The sequence below is a fragment of the Diabrotica undecimpunctata genome, chromosome 2 (genome assembly GCF_040954645.1).
Source record: "Diabrotica undecimpunctata isolate CICGRU chromosome 2, icDiaUnde3, whole genome shotgun sequence".
Classification (NCBI taxonomy): Eukaryota; Metazoa; Arthropoda; class Insecta; order Coleoptera; family Chrysomelidae; genus Diabrotica; species Diabrotica undecimpunctata.
Window position 1 is genome coordinate 104,601,632 of NC_092804.1, and position 23,151 is coordinate 104,624,782.

At 32.4% G+C, this 23,151-nt stretch overlaps 1 protein-coding gene across 1 annotated transcript; it reads left to right on the forward strand.

The window, feature by feature from the left end:
• The first annotated feature begins 9,464 nt into the window (after positions 1-9,464).
• Positions 9,465-19,443, forward strand: LOC140433841 (uncharacterized). The gene is made up of 2 exons (XM_072521817.1): positions 9,465-9,645; positions 18,509-19,443. The coding sequence occupies exons 1-2, from the start codon at positions 9,465-9,467 to the stop codon at positions 19,441-19,443; spliced, it is 1,116 nt and encodes a 371-aa protein (XP_072377918.1).
• The last annotated feature ends 3,708 nt before the right edge of the window (positions 19,444-23,151 follow it).

The window sequence follows — 23,151 nt, forward strand, 5'->3', positions numbered from 1 at the left end:
TATAAAGACATTTATTATACACTCAAAAACATCAAACAAGGACACAAAATGACACAAAGTTATTATATTATGTTTAAAATCAACCTTAAACTAGAAATATCATGAGATGACGAAGTGTCATGAAATGAAATGAAATCGTAGGCTTCCACGGCCAGAGTCAGAATTATAGTTTATTCGTCTTCCGGGTTTGGACCGTGTCATTTGTGAGTGACCCAAAAGTGGGTTCATCTCGACGTTTCGCTACAATTGTATGTAGCTTCTTCAGGAGAATAAAAAAGAAAAAGAAAACAAAGGACAGGAAGATGGGTAGTTAGCAACGGTAACTCAGTTACTCAACGCAACCAGAGGCGAATACTAACTACCAAGATGGGCATTTGGTCACAGTAACTCAACTACTTAACGCAGCCAGAGGTGAAAACCAAATGCCAGGACAGGGATTCACGTCCAACAGCTCAGAACACTAACGCGTCGAGAGGCGGGGAGTGAATCCGACGATGCGACGATTACTCCGCTACCGCTCTATTTATAGTCGCGGTGACCTGTCGTGTCGGGACGTATCGGCACACTCCGTGGCGCGAACGTCAAGAAGCGCGCGCTGGCCAATCATGTGGCTGCATCGTGGTAGCGGGACCGGACGGCTGCTCTAGACTGAGATTCCAGATGAAATAATATGGGTTTTTTCGAACAATATGGAATGACCGGTTTCTTGGCAGTGTTCTGCAACTGCAGAATGGGAGAAGACCTGATCGAATGCATCTTTGATGCTCTTGAATCCGAGTTTTGACGGAACGACCAGTTTAGGAGACGGTAGATATTGTGAGATTTTCTTGGGTGGTCGAAAAGTAGTCCTGATACCTTCTTTGCGAAGAATTTTGCCAATCCTATCAGTGACACTTCGAATATACGGAAGAAAAGCCACAGGAGTATTACCCGAAGATTCTGAATTTGTCGTCCTAGGGTGTAAAGGGGGATGTAGATGTCGGTGTGTAATATTTTGAATTGTGGACTTGGAGTAACCGTTGGCGACAAGGGTTTTTTGCAGATGGCCAAGTTCTTCTCTAAGGTTGTCAGGTTCAGAAATCGAAATGGCCCGATGGATGAGAGAGTTGAGATGGATGAGACAGTTGTCATGAAATGATTGAGAAGTGCGAATCTAAAATTGAATCCCCAGAAATGTCAGTTATTCCAAAAGCGATCAATTCGACACCGATCCTGAGAAAATAAAAACCTTTAAAAGTTGGCCAGTCCCTGTAAAGCATCAATAATTACCCTTTTTTGCTTATGTTCATACCATCGTTGCTTCATAAGAGGATTTGCTGAAATTACAAAACCTTTCCATAAGTTAAGGGAAGCAGACCAACAGTTTCACTGGAATGAACAGTGCCAGAAAGCTTTTGATAGACTAAAAGACTCCCTCACCGTTGCACCAATACTGTCATCACCATCTTTCAAGGCAATTTTCATAGTCGACACTGATGCTAGCAACGTTCTTATATGGATGGAAGTTCTATATTCGGACCGATCACGGCTCTCTTTAATGGATTCTCAAATTCATGAACTCCGAAGGAGAAGGTGCTCGATGACTGGAAAAACTGAGTTACGGAGGTATGATTTTGATATTGAACATCATAAAGGTACTCAACATCATAATATGGATACGCTAAGTAAACGACCTATCCAGAGGCCACTTGGGAATAAACAAGACTCTAGCAAAACAGTCCGAGATCGATTCTATTAAATGAGATTTCGCTCGGATGTTGAGAAGTGTTGCCTCAAATTTACAGAATGTGCGACTAGTAAAGTTCCGAGAAGGAAAGCCAAGGCCTAATGAGGCCACATTTGGTCGAAGTTTCCTTAGAAAGGGCCACTGTGAACATGGCTGGTCCGTTTTGCCGTACATTATCTGTTCGAGAAAATGTGTGAGATTCTGGGAGTTGTGAAGTTCAGAACCACACCATTGCAAACCCAATCGGATTGAATTGTGGAGAGATTCAACCGAACTTTACGTTAACACCTTCGAATTGTTGTCAATAAACATTACGATAACTGGGATAACTATATTCAGCTTATCCTTCTTGTATATAGAAGTTCCGTCTATGAGTCGACAGGCAAAACGCCAGCAAAAGTTTTATTTGGTAAAGAGTTGCGGCTTCCTGTTGATCTATTATGAAACCCTTTAACCCCGTAAAGAGTATAACGACAGCTACGTTTTCTGTATTTTATAAATCTACCCTTACTGACTAAACACAATTCATCATCCCATCCTACAAAACATAAATTGGCAGCCAACCATAGCATCATAGCAACATAAATTAATAGAAATTCCCATATCAAAAAACAACTTCGAGATAGAACTGAATATTATTAAGCAAATAGCAGTAAACAATAAGTACAACCAACACACAATAAATAAAATTTTAAACCAACAACTACATAAGAAAGCCATGGAATTAGTATTTGCTCCACCAGAGAAAAATCCAGTACTTTCTGCTCGATTACATATACAGGCAAAATATCAACAAAAATTGCCAAACACATAAAAAAGAAAGGAATAACACCAGCTTTTAGAACAAACAACAACTTAGGCAAATATGTTAAGAGCAACAAGGGATGAAAAAAATCACTTACACAGTGGTGCATTCGAACTTCAATCTATCAACCACTTACATCGGTCAAGCTGGTAGAACTTTTATTAAATGTGTATCAGCACATAAAAGGTCTTTCAATAATTAGAAAACAGATTCTACTAGTTATCTTGATTAAAATCTATGGAAATTAATCAATTTAAAAATATAGACATAATTCTGAATAACAAACAGTTCTCCCCTCCTCAACTTAGGCAGTTAAAGACTATTAGTGTAAACATATACCAAAAAAGATCACTTGAGAAAAGCACTCTGACTAATTAGCTGTAGTGATAATAATTTAAAATACATTTGTGGAAGTGTAGAAAACAAAAGTTTTCAGTGAATTATTGTTAGACAATTGAATTAAGTTAAAAAAAATAAACGGTTTGTTATATATTAGGTAAATTATTCATACTTTATTTCTTCTGTAAAATTTACAACAGCACACAACATAACTCCTTGTTGCAACATAGTTTTCAGTTATAGTTGAACGAATTCCGCTGTTAGATATGTTTCCACAATCATCTGTTAGTTACCTACATTATTAAACTGAACTAACGTTTAACGTAAATTGATATTATACTATATTGATTTTCGATACTCAAAAAAAGTTGTTAAGTAAGACATAATTTCTGATTTTTCCAAATAAGAGTGTCTTCCATATGGAACTTCCTTAAAAACATTTTTATTTACGATAAATTTGTGCCTTCGCTTTATATCAATTTATGTCCTGAACGGTTCCCTACAAAGAACTCTTTCTGTCGATGGCGATGGATACAAAGTAGGAAAATGCGAAGGCGAACGCAAAAAAAAAGAAAGTGACATATGTGAAGGATATGACAAAGGGCTGGAATTAAGGGATGCTACTTTTCTCTTTATAAAGGACCTACTTTGCCGCCGGCTAAATTACGTAACCTTTCTTTTGTAACGTCACACAAAAATAAAATGTTCCAGGAGCTTGGCGACAAAAGTTTTAGTAGATGAATTTAAGTATATATTCCAATCTGACAAAACATTATTATTTTTTAATTAAAAAACTGTAAATATATTAATCTCTACCTAATCTGTACCTAAAAGCTTAAGTATTTTGTATTCATTTGTACCGACAACACCGACTTCGCTGATGTAAAGCTTCGCTTACTTCCTTGTAAAGTATAAACAGGAGCTGCTTTACTTAATGTAATAATTAATTAATTAAAGGGTAACTAATAATAAAATAGGACGATGCAATTTTAAACATCAATGAGTACAACAAAAACTTGTCAAACCGAACTCCTCCAATGCAAGAATTTCTTTTAGATATGCTAGTTAAAGAATATTCATTATAGTCTGTTTTGTTGCAAAAAATCTTGTTATTTTTATACTATTTTGATCAAGTTTTACTTTTCGTGACATAAAATAACATCATCCTTATACAACATAAATAAATTAAACAAATTTTGTTTTTTGTTACTTTTTGAAAAATTCTTCTTATAATTTAATTTCATCTAACTCAGTCATATTGAAAATTAAGTCATATAATATTATACATTTTAAAGTAGACGACTATAAAATGATATTGCCAATATTGCTGAGTTGCGTTCCTGGGTCAACTTTAGTGTCAGATAGTTCATTCAATTACATGACATCAACTTTAACTTGAGAATACCCGTCAGAACAATTATAGAATGTGATTCGTTTTTAAAAAAACAACCACATGCCATGATGGCAGTAAAATTCTCCTGTTAGTGATTCCATAGTAAATTATGAGAAAAAAACCACTAAAAACACCTCATAATTCGTAAGTATTTGGTCTTACATTTATCTTGTTATATATTATTTTAATAATCCAATGCTATAAATCAAGAACTTTGGAGCAAGTACCCTTACACTCTTAAAATATTTCACAATAGAATCTTCCTTATTACGTGTGTGGAGAAACAGTAGTTACCTTCAAAGATGTAGTTATTTAAATATATTCTATTATATTTAATAGAATTAAAATAGAATAATGAAGCTTATGTAGAAGAGCTTTTGCAAAATTAACAGTAACCAATTTACAATAAAATAAGCCAATTTAATAGTGTAATTATGACAGCTAATGTATTATTTATACATACGGTTTTTTGACGACTGTTTTTAAAATAAACTTATTTTGATTCATTTTTTAAAATAAAATGATATAACTTATGAACTATTAGTAATTAATAATCGTTATTTAATACTTTTTTCCGTCGACCGTCCATTTATGATCCATTTTAACACCCTCAAAATCATTGATTAATGACCCCTATTAATGAATGATTTTCTATTAATGAACGATTTTATTATAGGCAACACAACATACATTGCTTGCATAAATTAATTAAACGCTCTGATTGGCAGTGACCTGTGGTGTAGGAAACCAAACATATACATATTTATGTTCAAACTAAAAAATTAATTTAAAATGAAGTAGCCGCTGTTAGTACTATCTGCCATTGTATGTCATTATTTACTTTGTTGTTTAGAATTCTGTGTATTTGAAAAATCAAAGGATGGATATTGACGAAGAGTTTAATTTAACTCCATCAGAATTTAACTTCTTCTATCACAGAATTTACAGAGGTCCAAGAAGACTTAAATATAAATTTGTCAAAATGCTATACAGCAGATAATCATTTATCAATATCTTCCTTTAATTTCAGTAATTGCACCATTTCAAATATTAATGTTTACTATAATAAAACTACCACTAAGGAAACTTTGAATAAAGTCAATAAAAGCTGACAAAATTGTTGTTTATCGTTAAGTAAATAAATATTTGAACTAAGATATCTTTATTTCTAAACAGTACGGTCGACAGAAAAGTTTTGTAACGAACTCGTGAATTAAAATGGCGATTAACAATCTCGAACATTAACGCGCTCGCTTCGCTCACGCGTTAAAATATTATCACTACTCTTCTTATATTAAATAAAGCATTGTAACGATTGTAATTTTCACCCGTTTTATCATTAAGCAATAGCTTCATTCAAAAGTCAAATTATTTACTTTAACTAGAATATAAAATTTTAAATGCACAATAATTAATGTAAAGTTTTCCTAAAAACAAAAAAAAATGGTTACCAAATGAAAATGAAATAGGTTTAGAAAATAAAATGTCTTAAAATTCCACTAGAAGTAAAAGAAACTACTGAAATTGCATTAATGAATTTATAACCAGAAAAATTAATAAAATTGTATAAGATGGTATATAAAACACTTTTAAACTGGAAAAAGGAAAAAAATATAAAATCATTCACAGAATCTGCCATATTGATGTATTTTACCTAATACAAATCCTGCACAATACAAATTCTTGATACGATGGACCCATTATTGAATGCTTAGAAATAATATCGACGAATTGTTGACAACTACGTTGTAACTAAAGTGTGATTAATAAAAGTTTTTCTAAACAATATTACATTGAGGTTTTTTTTAGGTTGCACTAATAATGTGCAGAGGTGATTGGGTGATTGTCGGGGTAGTGAGATGCATGGTATGAAAATTAATGATCTGTAAGACCTTGAATCCTTTTATTTAATTAATATGCCTAAAACCTGAAGACAAAAATGTCTCGAAAATTTACAGTTACTGATAATGTTAATGACATATAGAAAAAATACATAAGTAGCTGTTATAATTATATTACAAGTGATTTCCTATTTATTAACTATTAGAACAGTAAACACACTTCCCAAAAAAATACTATTAATAAATTTAGAGAAATCGGAAAAAATAATGCTACCTTCTTAAAAATAATAAATTTACAAAAATATTCTGGAAATAGTTTTCCTAGATCTTCTGCAACTCTACTCGTGGATGTAGGCAATGACGTAACTGCTCTGAAACGCCAGGCGCTATAGTGGATGGAAATCGTCAGCAGTTGCTCAAACCTGCATAAATCCCATCCTCCTCCTCCTAAGTGCCTTCTCTGTTGAGGTTGGCGAACAATATGGCAAGTTTAGTATTAAAATTAGTATAAATCCCTAAATTCTTATGAAAACAATAACAATATTTCTACAAATAATTAAAATATTAATTTAGATATTAACAATATTTTTGTAATAACCTAACAAGGTACAAGACATGTACAAATATGAAACGACAGCACAAAGAAAGCCTTATTAGTGGGATAAAGAAATCGAAGAGAAAATAAACATCAAACGTGATAAATACAACACATTTCGAAACAGATTAAAGTAAATACGAACACAAAACAGTTCAAAGGGAAGTACAAAAGGCAATAACCAAAAAAACGAATACTGGGAGAAGAGCTGCTCTAGAATTATCACTTAGCGTGGAGGTAGCAGAAGTACCCAACGAAAGCTGGAAAGTATTTATATCTATTCGAAAAGAAAGGACTTAAGATATTATCTCTCCTATTAGCCTACGTAAGTGGGACGAATACTTTAAAAAACTACTGATGTAGGAAAAGAGAGAATACCTGTAAACACCAAAAACACATTCTTATGTATAAGTAAATACAATAGGATCCACACTTAGTATTGATAATAGAGAAGTAAAACAAGTATATTAAATGTTGAAAAATCTAAAATCATCAGGTCCAGGTAATACCCTACCTAAGGTATTAAAATTCGAATCCAACAAACTATACAGGCAGTTACCTAGCATGTATTAAAAATGTAAAAATGGAGAGAATATACCGGAAGAGTGGATAATTTTTGTTATATTAACCATACATAAAAAGAGAGCTAATGTGACAACTACCGAGGAATAGCAGTGTTAGGCACTATCTAGAGAGTTTAGCTACAATTATTGAAAAAGAGAATAGGAAGAGAATACAGTGACATGAAGGTCAAAGAACATAAGTGGGTAAATCTACTTTTGATTATTTTTTTATAGTTACCCAACTTATAAAAAAAGCACGAAATCAAACAATACACTCCCTATACGTAGATCTTCGAAAAGTATATGACAGTTTTCTACAACCAAAAATATGGAAAGTTTAAGAAAAAACTAAAAATCAATATAACTTTAATCAAGGCAGTAAAAGAACTCCATAAAAGTAATACGAGTAAAATAAAGATATATCAAGTGATGCTGTTTGTCCCGGACTATGTTTAAGATCTACTTGAAGCAAGCGCTGAAGATCTGGAAAAGGAAATGTAGTGGTATTGGAATCCCTCTAAATAACATTACTTTTTACACACTATGCTTTGCCAATAACCAAAGAATCTTGATTCAGGACTACGAAGATCCAAAATATATGATACACAAACTTATTTAGAAATGTCAAAAACAGAATATATGTGTATAGCAAGAGAATAACAAAATCTAATTTTGGAAGAGCAACACCAACAAATAAATCACTGTAAAATTTATAAATGTCTATTCATGTGTACACATAAGCAATGACGGCAATTTAAATGAAGAGACCAAACACAGAAATAACCAAAGAAGATAAGGCATTTGGCAAATAAACAGCATACTGTGGATAAAACAATTTCGAGAGATATGGAATGGTACGTATGGAAGCAAAATGTGATCACTGAGGCAGAATCTCTTAAAGACTTTGGAAGCAACAGAAATGAATTATTGGAAGAGAGAGGCCAATAAATCAAGACCAGACAGAGTACAAAAATAAGAAAAATTCAAGAAATCATGGGTGCTAAACATAGAATAACAGAGGACATCAGATCAACCAACTAAGATGGTACGGGCAAGAATAAACAATGGATGCCAGTAGAATCCCAAAAAAGGTAATAAACTGGACACTGCCCAGAAGATCTGGGAAGGGGCAGATCTAAACCAAGTTAAAGAAAAGACGAGGATATAAAAGCGAGAGTAATAGAAAAATACCTTCTAAATGAGCGAGACCCAAAAGTCGTGTATAAAATTTAATATAGTATTTTATTTACTTATAATGGTCATTATTCACACGTATGATTTAGTTCATCTTTGGTGAATAATATACATCATCAAATATACTATTTTCATCTATATATGACTATTAATTAAATGCATTAAAGGTCACATATTCTTTATAATATAAAAAGTTATGAAGTAGTAACTTTTTTCTTACAACCTAGCATGTATCTGTATTTTATATTTGCAGTCTTACATTGCAGTCTTAATTTGTACTTGTAATGAATGGTGTACACCTCAGATTTTGATGTCAAATCTTTAGATTTTAGATAATAGAAACCATAGATTTTATATTTTTACATAGCATATAGTAAATTTTAATTTAACTCCAATAATTATGGACCCAAAATAATACCCAATAAAGAATAAATTATAAATACATATATGTTCTAATTTTATAAAGATTGAATTTATTAAACATTTGCATGCATTATGGTACTCTACCCTATAATAAAATAATATTTTATAAAATATTTACATATTAAAAACAATACCAAGAACTAACCATACAATCAGCTTGATGACCAGTCACAATAACCGTACGTGGTTTTGTGGCTGTATGTTTTCGATCTAACACGTTGAACGCCGTAATGTATATAATATAAATGATTTTCGGGGCCGAGAATATTTTTTACTCAAAACATATTTATATTCATGAATATTCCATACATAAACATGTTACATCAATATTTTTTTTTTCAAATCGTACTTTAAACCGCGAAGCAAGTATGCACCACGCGGCCCCCAGTACCAAATCTCTCTTCGAGGTCGCGCAACCCACCCGTGATCCACGCCGACAGGAATCAACTTGTCGCTCGTAGTCGATTAATCATAGCTTTATATTACAAGAATTCAGTACATTTCGCTTCGTTGTCCAAATAAGTGTACTAAATTGTGCATCTAAAATGGACGGATACGAAAAAAAAACAAATTCAACTTAAAAAAATGATGAACGAAATTTTATCAGATGAAGAAACATTCGGATATTCATCGGAAAGTTATGTAAATAGTGATAGTGATACCTTTTCTTCTGAACATTACTCGTCTGTAAGGAAGAAAAAAAAGTACGTCGTACAAAAAAAGACATTTTTTGGCTTCGAAAGTAGAAAGAAAGAAACCAACAGCGGTTGGTAAATGAAAGCTACAGGCAAGTTGTCGAGTTAGGTCCAAGTACAAGTCATTCTTCTCACGTCGATGAAATAATTGAGGGTGTTATAAATAAATTACATTGGAGCAGCGATTTGCCGTCAGATGAGATACTTGTTCGAGATACGAGTTCTAGAAATTTACAGTGGAGTGCAATCACAGGTAACAATTTGAAAACATTGCCGCTTCTTGCTAATAATTTAAAAATAAACTCTGATATTGCGGAAAATCTTCTTATTGGTCTTCTAATGTGCTATACTTAAATGAAATAAAACAAGTCATGTCAAGAAACAGATTTGAACTTCTTCTGAATAATTGGCATTTTACTGATAACGAAAATTCATATATTTCCACAAGATTGTATAAGATAAAACCGCTCATAGATCACATCCGACAAAAATTTCTAAACTCTATAACGCCGTCTGGTAACATTTGTATAGTGGTCGACTATCTTTCCTACAATTTATCAAAAATAAACGGCATAAGTTTGGTGTAAAATTCTTTAAATTGTGTATAGAAGATGGGTACACTTATGCCTTTAAAATCTATTGTGGTACTGAGAAAACTAATAGTGTACTTAGTGTTCTCAGTTCGGTTGTTTTAGGACTATGTGACGGGCTTCTTTACTGCGGTCGTACTGTATTTGTAACAACTATTACACGAGTATTAAAATAGCATATAAATTATTAGAACGACAAACACGCCTTGTTTAAACCTTGCGAAGAAATCAAAAGGGAAATCCAAAAAATAATATTGAAAAAAAGCTAAAAAAGAGGCAGGTAATTGGTGCAGAAAGTGACTTAGGAGTTGTAGTAATAAAGTGGTGTGATAAACGCGAGGTTCTGATGTTGTCAACAAAACATATGGAAATAATGCTACCAGTATCATCAAGAAATGTGAAAGAAAAGCCAAAAGTTGTCATCGACTACAATAAAAACAAAAGTTTTATAGATTTATTCGACCAAATAAAGGCTTATCCTTTATGTCTTAGAAGAACTATAAAGTGGTATCGGAAAATGGCCATTGAAATTCTCCTTGGATCAACAGTTCCAAACGCATTCATATTATATAAAAAAGTAACAGGCTATAATATTACCATAACTCAGTTCAGAGAAGAAATAGCAAAAGATTTACTGCAAATAAAACCCAAGGAAAGATCTTCGTCTGGGGAAAAGCCTATTTTGGAAGAAGTTGAAACAAAGAATCGTCGCAGATGCGTATATTGCTATAAGAATTTGTCCGAATAGTTCAACAGAAAGTACGCGACTTCCAAAGCAATGCAAACTAGATGGAAATTTGTTCAATGTGACAAATTCTATTGTGTAAGTTGTTTCACACCAATATCCACAATTGTACTATATAGGCGTTTTATAATGCGATACTTCTTCCTATACAAACAAACACTATTTCGGTGTTATTATATTATTCTCCTAGTGAACAGTTTCTTATATTGTTGAAGAAATAAAGCATTATGTAAAACTAATGTGTCTATTACCTTTTATTTACCATATTATCTAGAGTCCATATTGGTGTAAAAGAGCAGAAATGAACAACCATAATGTTAGGCAATCTCGAGTACGTTTTATTACTTGCAGGGCCGTGCTAATCAAAAATATTTGTTGAGGGGGCTACTAACTTCAAACTTCCATATACTTATCATTGCAGCGCGAATCACCTAAGAGTGGCGGTGCAATACATGCGAAGCAATTGTGATTCGCGCGGCCTGTAAGTAAAATTGGCGTGAATCGTATATGATTCGCGCGGCGTTCAACGTGCTAATATGAAAAATATCACAGGAAGTTAGTGTTTCGGTACTTATAGCTTTATGTATCTGAATATTCTGTATACATTTTACTGAATTTGCATTGGAATTAACACTTCGAGTTAACAATTTTACTGAATTTGAATTGATATATTTTTATAAAATAGGTTACCCTTTTTCAATTAAACAATAAAAATTTTGATTCAATAAAATATTGTCATCACCCTTGCATAGAATTGAATTTCGGAAAGGTTTTGTTGTGTGGTTTCTTTTAAAAATTATGCCTATTTTGTTATTTTTATTTGTATAAATTTTTGTATTTTAGTTAAACGTCAAAAATATTATTTTATCTATTACTTTTTTGTTTAAACGATGATTGATAATTTGTTTTTTATAGGAGTTATGCACCATTATTTGGTAGCTCCCGACCTATGTAGTGTCTGGTAAAATGTCACATTGGGATATAATGGAAAGTCGCAAGCAAAGAAATTTTATTATATATTGCCCTATAAGTGAAATCAAATATTGAAGGAAAAGAAGGTCAACAACGCGGTGATATTCTGTTCCAGCGTTTTTCTTCTTTTTCTCTTTTTTATGTTTTCCAGATCACTAAGGTATGTTTGAATGATGTTATTTCCACCTTGGGGTAAAAATCATTTTGTGATATCTCTTTCAGTAAATTGGATTTGGCGGTCATTACGTCAATAGTATTGTTTTCTGATATATTACTTTACTCTTTTTATGTGCAAAAGTATTGCTCTTCTTTGGTGTAATAAACAGTGTAAATAAACTACGCAGTCAATAATTGAAATACTGACGACTTCTCCTCTTTCAACCAATTTCGAACTATTTTTTGTTTTAATCGAACATTATTAGAACTAACTTCACAATAGGTATGTCTAGGTGGGTAAATATAATCCACCGATCGTGTGTCAATTTTCATATAAGGAGTAATGGTCAGGACAATACACATAAAGTATTTGTTATATAGTCTAGTTTCAAAATTTTGTAAACATACAAAAGTTTATAGTAGATACTTTGTAGATGTAAGGCTGCTTGTATTAAATAGTTTTTACACATAATAAACTACTACTCTCCCTAGCGCTAAGAAAATTCTAAACAAATATGTTGAATCGGCCAATTTTATAATGTAGACATCGGATTATAGGGACTAACAAAAAGGCAAAATATGCATACATTATGCCTATAGTAGTTTTATTTACAAGTATTAATTTTTTATTAAGGGGTATTGGTGTATTGGGGTATTGGGGTATAAACATATACATGAGATATTTGACTTATAAACATTTAATTTTGTTAAGTACATTAATGTGTTTAAGAAATTTTACTAATTGTTCAATTTTACATTTTTTTCCCAAGATTTCACTTTTTGATCCGATGATGTGGTTGGTTTGTCTTGCAACTGGTATCTTGGACACTCTACAAGTATATGCCTAACACTGAGTGGAACATTACAATTGTCACATAAAGTAGGACTAGTGTGGCCAATTATACGATTATATAGTATGACCCGTGGGTAAGTCGGGTATGTCCTAAACGAAGTCGAGTAAGAACGACTTGATGAGCCCTGTTGGAAATTTGACATTTCCACGGTTTTGACATGTTTTCACTTCACAAATTTTCTCATTTAGCTCACCTCACTCGCGGTGTTACTGTTTCTTGCTTGTTGGGCAATACAGTCCGCTTCTTCGTTTCCTTGAAGTCCAATATCTTAGGGATTCCATAGAAATTGTACAGTATGGTTACTGCTTTGTATGGTAGCTAGTTATTTTTAATAAGGAGAGCAATTGGATATGTTGTGTAAAGTTGGTTAATGGTATTGATAGAACTGAAGGAATCGGTAATTATAAGAGCTTAGGATATATTACCGGAGTTAATATGAGTGAGAGCTTGGTAGATGGCACATAGCTCGTTCATATGTATGCAGCTTAAGGATGGTAGTTTATACTTAAGTGTAATATTTAAAGTAACGGCAGCTGTCTTAACACCGGTAGATAATTTAGTGGCGTGATAGAAGTTAGAAAATTTTGTTTTTTGATGAAGGTATTTTTTATTAAGGAGTCGGGAGTATTGTTCTTTCTAAATATATTTAAGAATATGTCTGACTAAAAAATGCTTATTTTTCAAGGAGGAGGAATTCCTATGAAGTTGGAATAGGCATTTGGTATCGGATTTTGTAAAGCCATAAGAGTTTGCCTAACTGTTTAGGTGGTTATTCCTATTTTTAGTATATATAAGTTTTTAAAACGATCAGTGAATATGTTGTATCTAGTTTGGACTAGAATTAGCGGCAAATGCATATGTGAGAGTTAAATGCATTCTTCTTATTTAAGCGGTGTCTCTCTAGTTTCTGCTCTCAAACTTTCTGTTGGACTAGTCCGAAATGCTCCTGTAGCTATTCTTAATGTCGTAGTTTGAATAAAAGCTAGGTGATGTAATATAGAATCTTTGGCAGATACATATACCGTGGAACCCTAGTTTATTTTAGATCTTATAAGGATTTTATAAACATGGATTAAGCAGTTATAGTCCGCTCCATAGTTTTATTAGAAAGAGTTTTCAAAATATTGATTCCATTTTGGCATGTTTTTTTATTAATTTGCATTATATGTTTATTCCATGATAGTTTCGTATCGAAGATCATTCCTAAAAAACTAATTTCATTGGCGTAATTTAAGATTTGGTTATATAATCACTGTGGTTTAATTGGATCATATTTCTTTGTAAATAAGAAGCACGTTAATTTGCTGAGTGAAAACTGAAATCCTGTTTTGTTTGACCAGTTTTCGAGTTCGTGAAGTGCGGTTTGTATGTGATGCTGAACTGAGAATACATTTTTCCCTGAAGAGGTTAACACCAGATCATCTGCATATAATCTGCCACGAACCAAGCTAAATTTTGATGGTATAATATTATTCATGGCAACTAAAAATATCGCTGCAATTATTACAGATCCGTAAGGGGTGCCATTTGTTACCCCTTACTTACTTGAAAATTTCGTTGTTTAAGAAAATTTGAAATGTATTTAATGATATACCTAACCTCTAAAATTCCAGATATGAAGTGTTCTGAAAATATCATAACGATTATCAGTAGTAGTTCGGTTTTGTCCAAATCCAGTTTGCTCGTTTACCAGAAGGTGATTTTCTTCCAACATTCATGACTTTGCACATTACATTGGTGAGTGAGAGCTATATGAAGAAATTTTAGTTCGTGCATTGTTAGGTTTGAGAATAGGTATAATTATTAAGTTGATCCAGGAAGTTCAAAAGACATTAGGTATTTAACCATATTCTATTAAAAATTTTTAGAATAAAGCATTTAGCGCTGTCTGGCATTTTTTCAAGAATATAAAAGGAATATTATCAGGTCGTACGAAATATGTAGCAAAAGCATTGGCAATTTCATTATGTTTTGTTATTACCTATTAGTAATAGGAGCAATAGAAGGTACTTAATAAAATTAGTTTTTTTTTCTGAGATTTCACGAATATTGCGCCAGACTGTAGATAAAGTTGTTGAACTATTTATATTTAAGACAAATTTCCTCCAGTTGGTTTTTAGAGCAGATTTTGTTATATATCTAGCATAATATGCTCTCTGTTTTTTGTACTATTCAATGATGTTAGTTGCATTATTATGTATTTTTAATTTTGTTGAGAAATACTTTATGTTGCTTGATTGCGTTTTGACATTCTGTGTTCCACCATGGTAGAGGTCTGTGTTTCCTTAATATTTTTGTTTTTCCCTGTATGTGTTTCTGCCTCGTGATTTATGTGTATTTTGCCAGTGATGACCTACGGCGCAGAAACCTTAACACACACACTAACAACAGTGAGTAAACTACAAGTTGCGGAAAGGGCAATGGAGAGAATAATGTTAGGGATTTCTCTACGTGATAGAATACCCAATGCTACTATAGGCAAACGATCAATAGTAGCAGACGTTATTGAAAGGATAACAACACTAAAGTGGAACTGGGCAGGTCATGTAGCAAGATCAGTTGATGACCGGTGGACAAAAATAATTTTGGAATGGAGACCCAGAATACAAGCTAACAAAAATAGAGGTCGACTCCCAATGAGATGGACAGATGACATATAAAGAGTGACTATAAATTGGAATTGGGTTTTGTTATTAAATTAGTATTCTGAGTAAAAAGGTATTTGATAAAATTTGTTTTTCCTGATATTTTGCGAATATTGCGCCAGACTGTAGATAAAGTTGTTGAACTATTCATATTTAAGACAAAATTCCTCCAATTGGTTTTTCGAGCAGTTTTTGTTATATATCTAGCATATGCTCTCTGTTTTTTGTATTCAATGATGTTAGTTGCGTTATTATGTTTTTTAATTTTGTTCAAAGATACTTTATATTGCTTGATTGCGTTTTGACATTCTGTGTTCCACCATGGTAGAGGTCTGTGTTTCCTTAATATTTTTGTTTTTCCTAATATGTGTTTCTGCCGCGTATATAATAATATTAGTAAACATATTTAGAGTTTCGTTTATATCAGTGTTGTCAAAACTGGTGTCTAGTGATTCTATGTTTATTTCTATGGCCTCAGCGTATTTATTCCAGTTAGCGTTTTTCAGGTTACATTTTCGGACGGTTGGTACTGAGAGGTAATGCTATCAGAAAATACAGATACTTTTATTGGGTTATGGTAGCTCCCATATAAAAAGTGTAAAGGATCCCAGTTGAGTGCGATTGAAAGACTTGGGTCACAAATCGATAGATCGATTACCGATATTGCACCATTATGTAGATTATATCTAAATGGTCGTCCACCATAGACAATGTTTAAGTTTTCTGTTGTTAACAGTTCTTCGATTAGTCTGCCTTTGGTATAAAAATTCGTTGAGCCCCACGTTGGGTTGTGACTATTAAAATCTCCTAATATTAGCCTGGGCATAGGTATTTGTGAGATGAGTGCCTGAGAGGACTGCCTTTGGGGGAACACAAATACAGCATACATTAATGCATTGGGAAGCTTTAACTGAGACGGCTACAGCTTCGATGGGAATCGTTTGTGCTTCAAGGGTATTTATTATTAACATAAATAACCACTCCACCACTTGCTTTTTCCTGATAGTTTCTATTTTTATAAAAAGTTGAAAAGTTATTAAATGTATAATAGCAGGTGAAAAATCATTAACTAAAATTTTTAGCATTTCATAATGGATATAAAACCCATTTATATTCCATTATAATAAATTGAATGTTTATTTTGTTTTAATTAAATGTTAAATTCCTGGAATAACTCACTCAACGTATCCGTGTCGAGTTCTTCACCTTCGTATTTAAGTTTTCGTTCGAGTTGTTTTGTCAGTTTCTTTTTTATCTTTGTACATTTCAATTTTAGTGGACGCTGGGATATACATGAGTGGATTTTGAATAAGAGTTGTATAAATGCTTGAGTGTCTGAGGTATATTTATTTGTAACACTGATAACATATTTAGCTCCTTGAATGTTTTCAAATGAATTAACTGTTTCTTCGAAGGTTAATATTTGTTTTTCGGAATCGAATAATTCTTTAATTCATTGAATTATGGATTTCAAAGAGACTGTCGATGTTTTTGTTTTTATTCTTTTTTATTTCTGGGTTGGCTTTGAAAATACATTGTCACTAGTTGATGTCTTAATGAGGGATGTTATTGCTTCAGATATAGTTTGGATGATTGGAGGATTGGATTGGATGGTTGGAGGATGATTTTGATGTATTTTTCTCGTTTGATATGCTAAATTCTAAAGTACTTACAAAGAGGTAAAAGGAAGGGTACAAATAACAGGGGAAAGATCGGAAGCATTTAATTGGAAGAGAGGTATTGAACAAGGAGATAGTCTCAGCCATTTGCTATTCATAATAGTAATGAACAAAGTGATAAGAAACAATAGAGTCAGAACTAATCAACTACAGACAATAATAGGTTACCGCAGATTACAACCGGTAACAATAGATTCCTTAATGTATGCAGACGACATAGTACTAATAGCAGATTCTGAGAATAAAATGCAGAAACTAATGGATATATGGGTAGAAGAAATAGAAGAACTTAAAATGGAGATAAACGAGGAAAAAAGTAAGATAATGATAATAAGCGGCAAAGGAGATAAGGAAGATAATCAAATCAAGATAAAATGTAAAAACTCAGAATTGGAAATAGTAACAACTTACGAATACCTGGGAAGTATATATAGGGTAAATGCACCAGTTGTTGGCCATGTGCTAGTTATTGGCCTACTAATATGTTTTGATTAGAATTAGGAAAATGTTGGTATTTTGTTAATTCTAACTACTTTTTTTAAGTTTGGCAACATGTCTTCTAGAGTATGACACATCTAGTTTCAAGGTAACCATTAAATTTTAGTCAGTATTCGATGTTGAATGAGACACTGTTCTGTGCCGCTAGTTTGCAACCAAAATTTTGTTATTTACCTATAGAAACTTGTGATGGTCGGTAAGTACTATATACTGCAATTTACTTTCTACTTTATATTTTATGTTTTTGTGAGAATATAGTGTATGTCCTGTTCCAAACTGCATAACGAATATAACGTTATTTATACAAATAACGTAAATTTTAAGGTGGCCAACTACTAATGCATGAAATTATCAATGTATCAGTTATTGGCCTAGATGGCCAATAACTGAAACATTAGATTTTGTGAGAATCTAGTGATTGACATATGTTAATAACTAGTGTTTTATATGTGGCCAATAACTAGTTATTATAAATTGTTTTAGAAAATATGCCAAAACGATCTAAAACTGAAAACAATTATAAAAAAAAGTATTCCGAAGACGATGTTAAAAAAGCGTTAGAGTTAATTAAAAATGGTATGAGTGAGCGAGAAGCCTCAAGAATTTTTAATATTCCCAGAGCCACTATAGGTTACCGGAAAAGTAAAAAATTTCATTACAAGATAACCCATGGACCAGATCTATTTCTTTCGAAGGATGAAGAGGAATAACTGAAACTCTGGATTTTTCATTGTCAAAATAGAGGATTTCCTGTTCGTGTTGACGACATTAAGGACTGTGTTAAATCATTTTTAGAGAGTAACCCTAGAGTTAATCCATTTGTTGAAAATAGACCAGGTAGAACATGGCTATCAGCATTTCTAAAGCGCAATCCCAACATTTCGCTAAGGACTTCAGAGGGAGTAACATCAGCAAGTTCAAACATTAACCAAAGGGATATTACCAAATGGTTTGACAACATAAAATCTTATCTAAATAAAAAAGGACTTTCAGACGTTCTTCAAGACCCAACAAGAATCTTCAATGGTGACGAGACATGTTTTTATCTATGTCCCAAAAATAAAAAGGTTTTGGCTATGAAGGGTTCCAGAAACGTCTATGAAATTGAACATAACCCAAAGGTTAACTTAACAGTTATGTTTATATTTTCTGCAATAGGCAATATTTTACCTCCTATGATAATTTATTCCCATAAAAGATTGCCAAATGATATACTAAGTGCTGTGCCGAATTCGTGGGGTATTGGTTTAACTGAAAATGGTTGGATGGACAACACAAACTTTTATGAATATATTGGAAATATATTTAACCCTTATTTAGATCGAAATAATATTACACGTCCGGTGATACGTTTTGTTGATGGGCATAAAACCCATTTAACTGTACAGACAAGTCAACTTTGTACAGATTTAAAAATTATTTTAGTAGCTTTATATCCTAATGCCACGAGATTATTGCAACCAGCGGATGTGGCTGCATTTAAGCCTCTAAAATCTTTTTGGAACAAAGCTGTGCTTCAGTTTAGGAGAGACAACCCCCAAAAAGTGTTAACGAAAGTACAGTTTGCCCCTGTTTTAAAATCTGCTATAGATAGGTTAAATCCAGATGTTATCAGAAGTGGATTTAGGGCAGGCGGTATATTTCCTTGGAATTCTTCTGCTCTTGACTATTCAAAATATCATGGGAAAGAGTTTGAAACTGAAGATAATCTGGATGAGCACATATTGTGAAATAGTTGGCAATGACAAAATTAAAGAGCTATGTCGAAATAATTGTAAAACTCAATCTGATTACCAAATATTGAAACAAATCGTTTCAGCATTTACAGAAAAATCATCGGTAGAAATTTCTACAAACGACTAACAAGAAAATATTTTAGACGAAGAAGTAAAATTTTTAGACACAAGTGAAGTAATTTTCGATATAAATGATATACTTGTAATAATAGATGATACTGAAATTGTAAACATTCCTGAAATCGAGAACGAAACCTTGATGGTACCTGAGAATGAAATTTTCAACATGCAAAGAATACAAGAATATACAAATCAAGCTGAATCAAGTTTGACGAAAACGGTTAAAGAAGGTCAAAAAACCAAAAAACCCAAGAAATCCCTAAACATTTCTGAAAATATATCTGTAAATGCTACAAATAAATCGATTGCGACTTACTTAATATGGTCAGATACTCCAGCATGAAAAGGAAAGAAGGAAACTCAAAAGCTTCCATTTGTTCTAACTTCATCAGATAGAAGAAAAATAGAAAATGAAAAAATGGAAAAAAAATAGAGAGAATAACCAAGATAATATTGACATTTTCAAGTATTCACCTACACCAGAAGTGAATTTGAGATTATCTCCGCAAATATTTCTCGCCCACACTAAATCTCCAAGCCCTGAGAAAAAAATTGTACCCAAACGGAAATTATTTGATGATAATACAGATCATTTAAAAATAAAAACTTGGTATCAAACATTCCATCACATTTTAAAAAACAAAAAGTTACTAAAGGTGCGTGTTATCTATGTGTACTAAATATTACAGAGTGTAAAGAAGGCATTAGATGCCAAATGTGCCTTAGAACATATCATGTAACTTGCATAACAAGATTCTATGGCGATACAGATCAAGTATATGCGAATCTTGCCAAACTAAAAAATAAAAGTTTACTTTGACATGTGTTTTTTTTGTGTCCACATTCATCACAAAATCCTTGCTTACCCAAACACCTACCTATCTATCTATTTTAACTTACGAATTATTTGGTAAAATATCTCTTTAAAAAATGATGGCCAATCACTAACACATATGGTGTCAATAACTGGAACAGAGTGGCCAATAACTGGTTCATTTGCACGTTTACAAAAGAACACATATAAAATATTTTCACACATGAAATATTAACGTAATAAAATTTTGCAATATGTAGAAATAATAATAAAATTCCATGGTGTTAAAAATAGTTACAATAGGCCAAAGTGACAAAACATTTCATAGATATATCGACGTGCTCTCCTTAAGAGGCCAATAACTGGTGCTCTTACCCTAACTAATGACGGAAAAATAGACTGGGAAATAACAAATAGAGCAAAGAAATCAAACAAGTTATATTATGTGTTAGCCCCAATAATAAGAAAAACAGAACTTGCACGAGAAACAAGAATAAAAATATATAACACAATAGTGATAACGACTGTGCTCTATGCAAGTGAAAACTGGACAATTCTGGAAAAACATAAGAGCAGGATAAACGCAATGGAGATGAGACATCTAAGAAGGATAGTTGGAAAGACAAAATGGGATAGATTGAGCAACGAGACTATTAGGAGAATGGCCAACCAGGAACCGATAATGAACAAAATATCAAAGAGACAAATGAACTGGTATGGGCATCTGATGAGGATGCAATCCAATTAGAATAACAAGAAAAATTTATGAAGCAAAACAACAGTAAATGAAAGGGGAGAAAGAAAGAAAGAAAGAAAGATATGCTAAATTCTTGTGGTGCCGGACAGTCTTAATTTTCATTAAGAGAGACAGAATTATTGTGTAGACTGGAAATTAAAAACTGTTTAGTAATGCTTGTGTGGGATAATATGGTTGGTGACGTGGCAATATTTGTTTTAGACAGTACTAATATTGTATTAACTGTAGTCGATGTATCGTACGTTATTAAGTGGGTTGTAGATGATGTTTTTGAAGATGACGTTGAGGTATTTGATATATTTGTAGAGGTACTCGATATAGAAGGTGTAATAACAGTCGTTGCTGCTGAAGATACTGTAGTAGATATATTTCTGTTTGAAGATGTAGTAGTTGGGATAGCTGTATCTGAGTTATGTACAGTTCCTGAGCAACTACTGGAAATGTGGCTATATTGTTTGCAATGGAAACATAGATTCTAGGGTTAAGAAAATTCGATAGTTAATGGAGTAATTAGTCTACGGACTTAAATTTTTATATTGTTTACAGTAATGAAACCTCCATTGTTTGAAACAAAAAATCATCTACGATTTGTTTGTTTGAGAAATAAATACAGATACGATTGTGGTGATTCTTGATGAAAAAAGAATATGTTTAGAACTAACTAGAGTGCCTATCACTAACAAGTATTCTTCTAATTTGACATTAAGAGAATTAAAAGCTATTGCTTGTAGTTTGGATAGATAGATTGGTTCTTTTTGTTTACTGGCTGCAGCTGAGTAAGGTAAAGGTGGTTGTGAAGTAGATTGAGATAATTCATCGTTATTCTCAGTAACATCAAATTCCATTTTTAATTACTATTTAATTATCCTAAATACGAATCTGTTCCGCTTTAGGTTTTGGTAATTACCTTTGATGATTGCTTTAATAATAATATAATATGTACTCACAGATCTTATTTCTTCGATGCAAAATAAATTAAACACTATAACACTATATGATGGTACGGTGTAAGCATTTTACGATTGTTATTACTATGTAAAATTCACAATTTGTCAGGATCAATCAAAAAGCGTCTCGGCTTATTTGATATCGGCGCTGGACCCCAATTTTTACTTTTAATAATTAAAAAATATGTATTTAAAACATGTTTTATTAAATTTTATCATCATGATCGTGCGATTCGTGTTCGCCGCCGTACTTAATTTTTCTGTTAAGTTTTTTGCAGGTTTCTTTACTTTTGATTTATCCTAGTTTTTACTTGTTATGTGTACTCTTCAAATGGTCGGTCCATATGTTGGTTATCCTTGGTTACTTTGTACATTCCTTGTTTTTCATTCTAGAATCATCTTTTTTTTTATTCTTTTGTTTCCAGAAGACCAGTTCTTTTGTTGCCAGATAACCAGCCCACGCGCATTTTATTTTTCATCCTCTAACATAGAATTTAACGGCAGGCAGACATAAATAATGATAGGAACAGGCTCAATTTGGATGAGAATTTAAATTTTGGGACCAAAAAAGATGCAAAAAAAGGTTTACTACTTTAACTCCAAGGCTTCTCCCGAATATCCTCCCTAGTAGAGTGAGAAGTACGGAAAAAATCGATTTACCAATATGTAGGTACGCCGTAGAAAAAAAGTTTTCAATAAAAAAGAGAGATGTATGTAAATAAGATAATTTAAACAAAAATGTTTATTATTACTTTTTATGTAGAGTGAATCGTTTTTTCAGAAACAACGCTAGAAGCAACCGGTGATTTTCAAAATCATGTACGCAAGCGACATCAATTTAAAATAAAAATTTTTATCAGATCGGCAGTAAAAATTCGATATCTTTTGTCCGATCGACAAAAATCAAAATTTGTTTTAAAGGTGAAAAGTGTAGCTTTTTTTTGTATATTGCAGTAACTTAAGTCAGTTTCTAGGAAAGGTGTTAAAAAAACAGACGTTTAGCGATTTTTACCATTTTTATACACAAGTATCTAAAACAATATTTTAAAATTTACGAAAAAGCT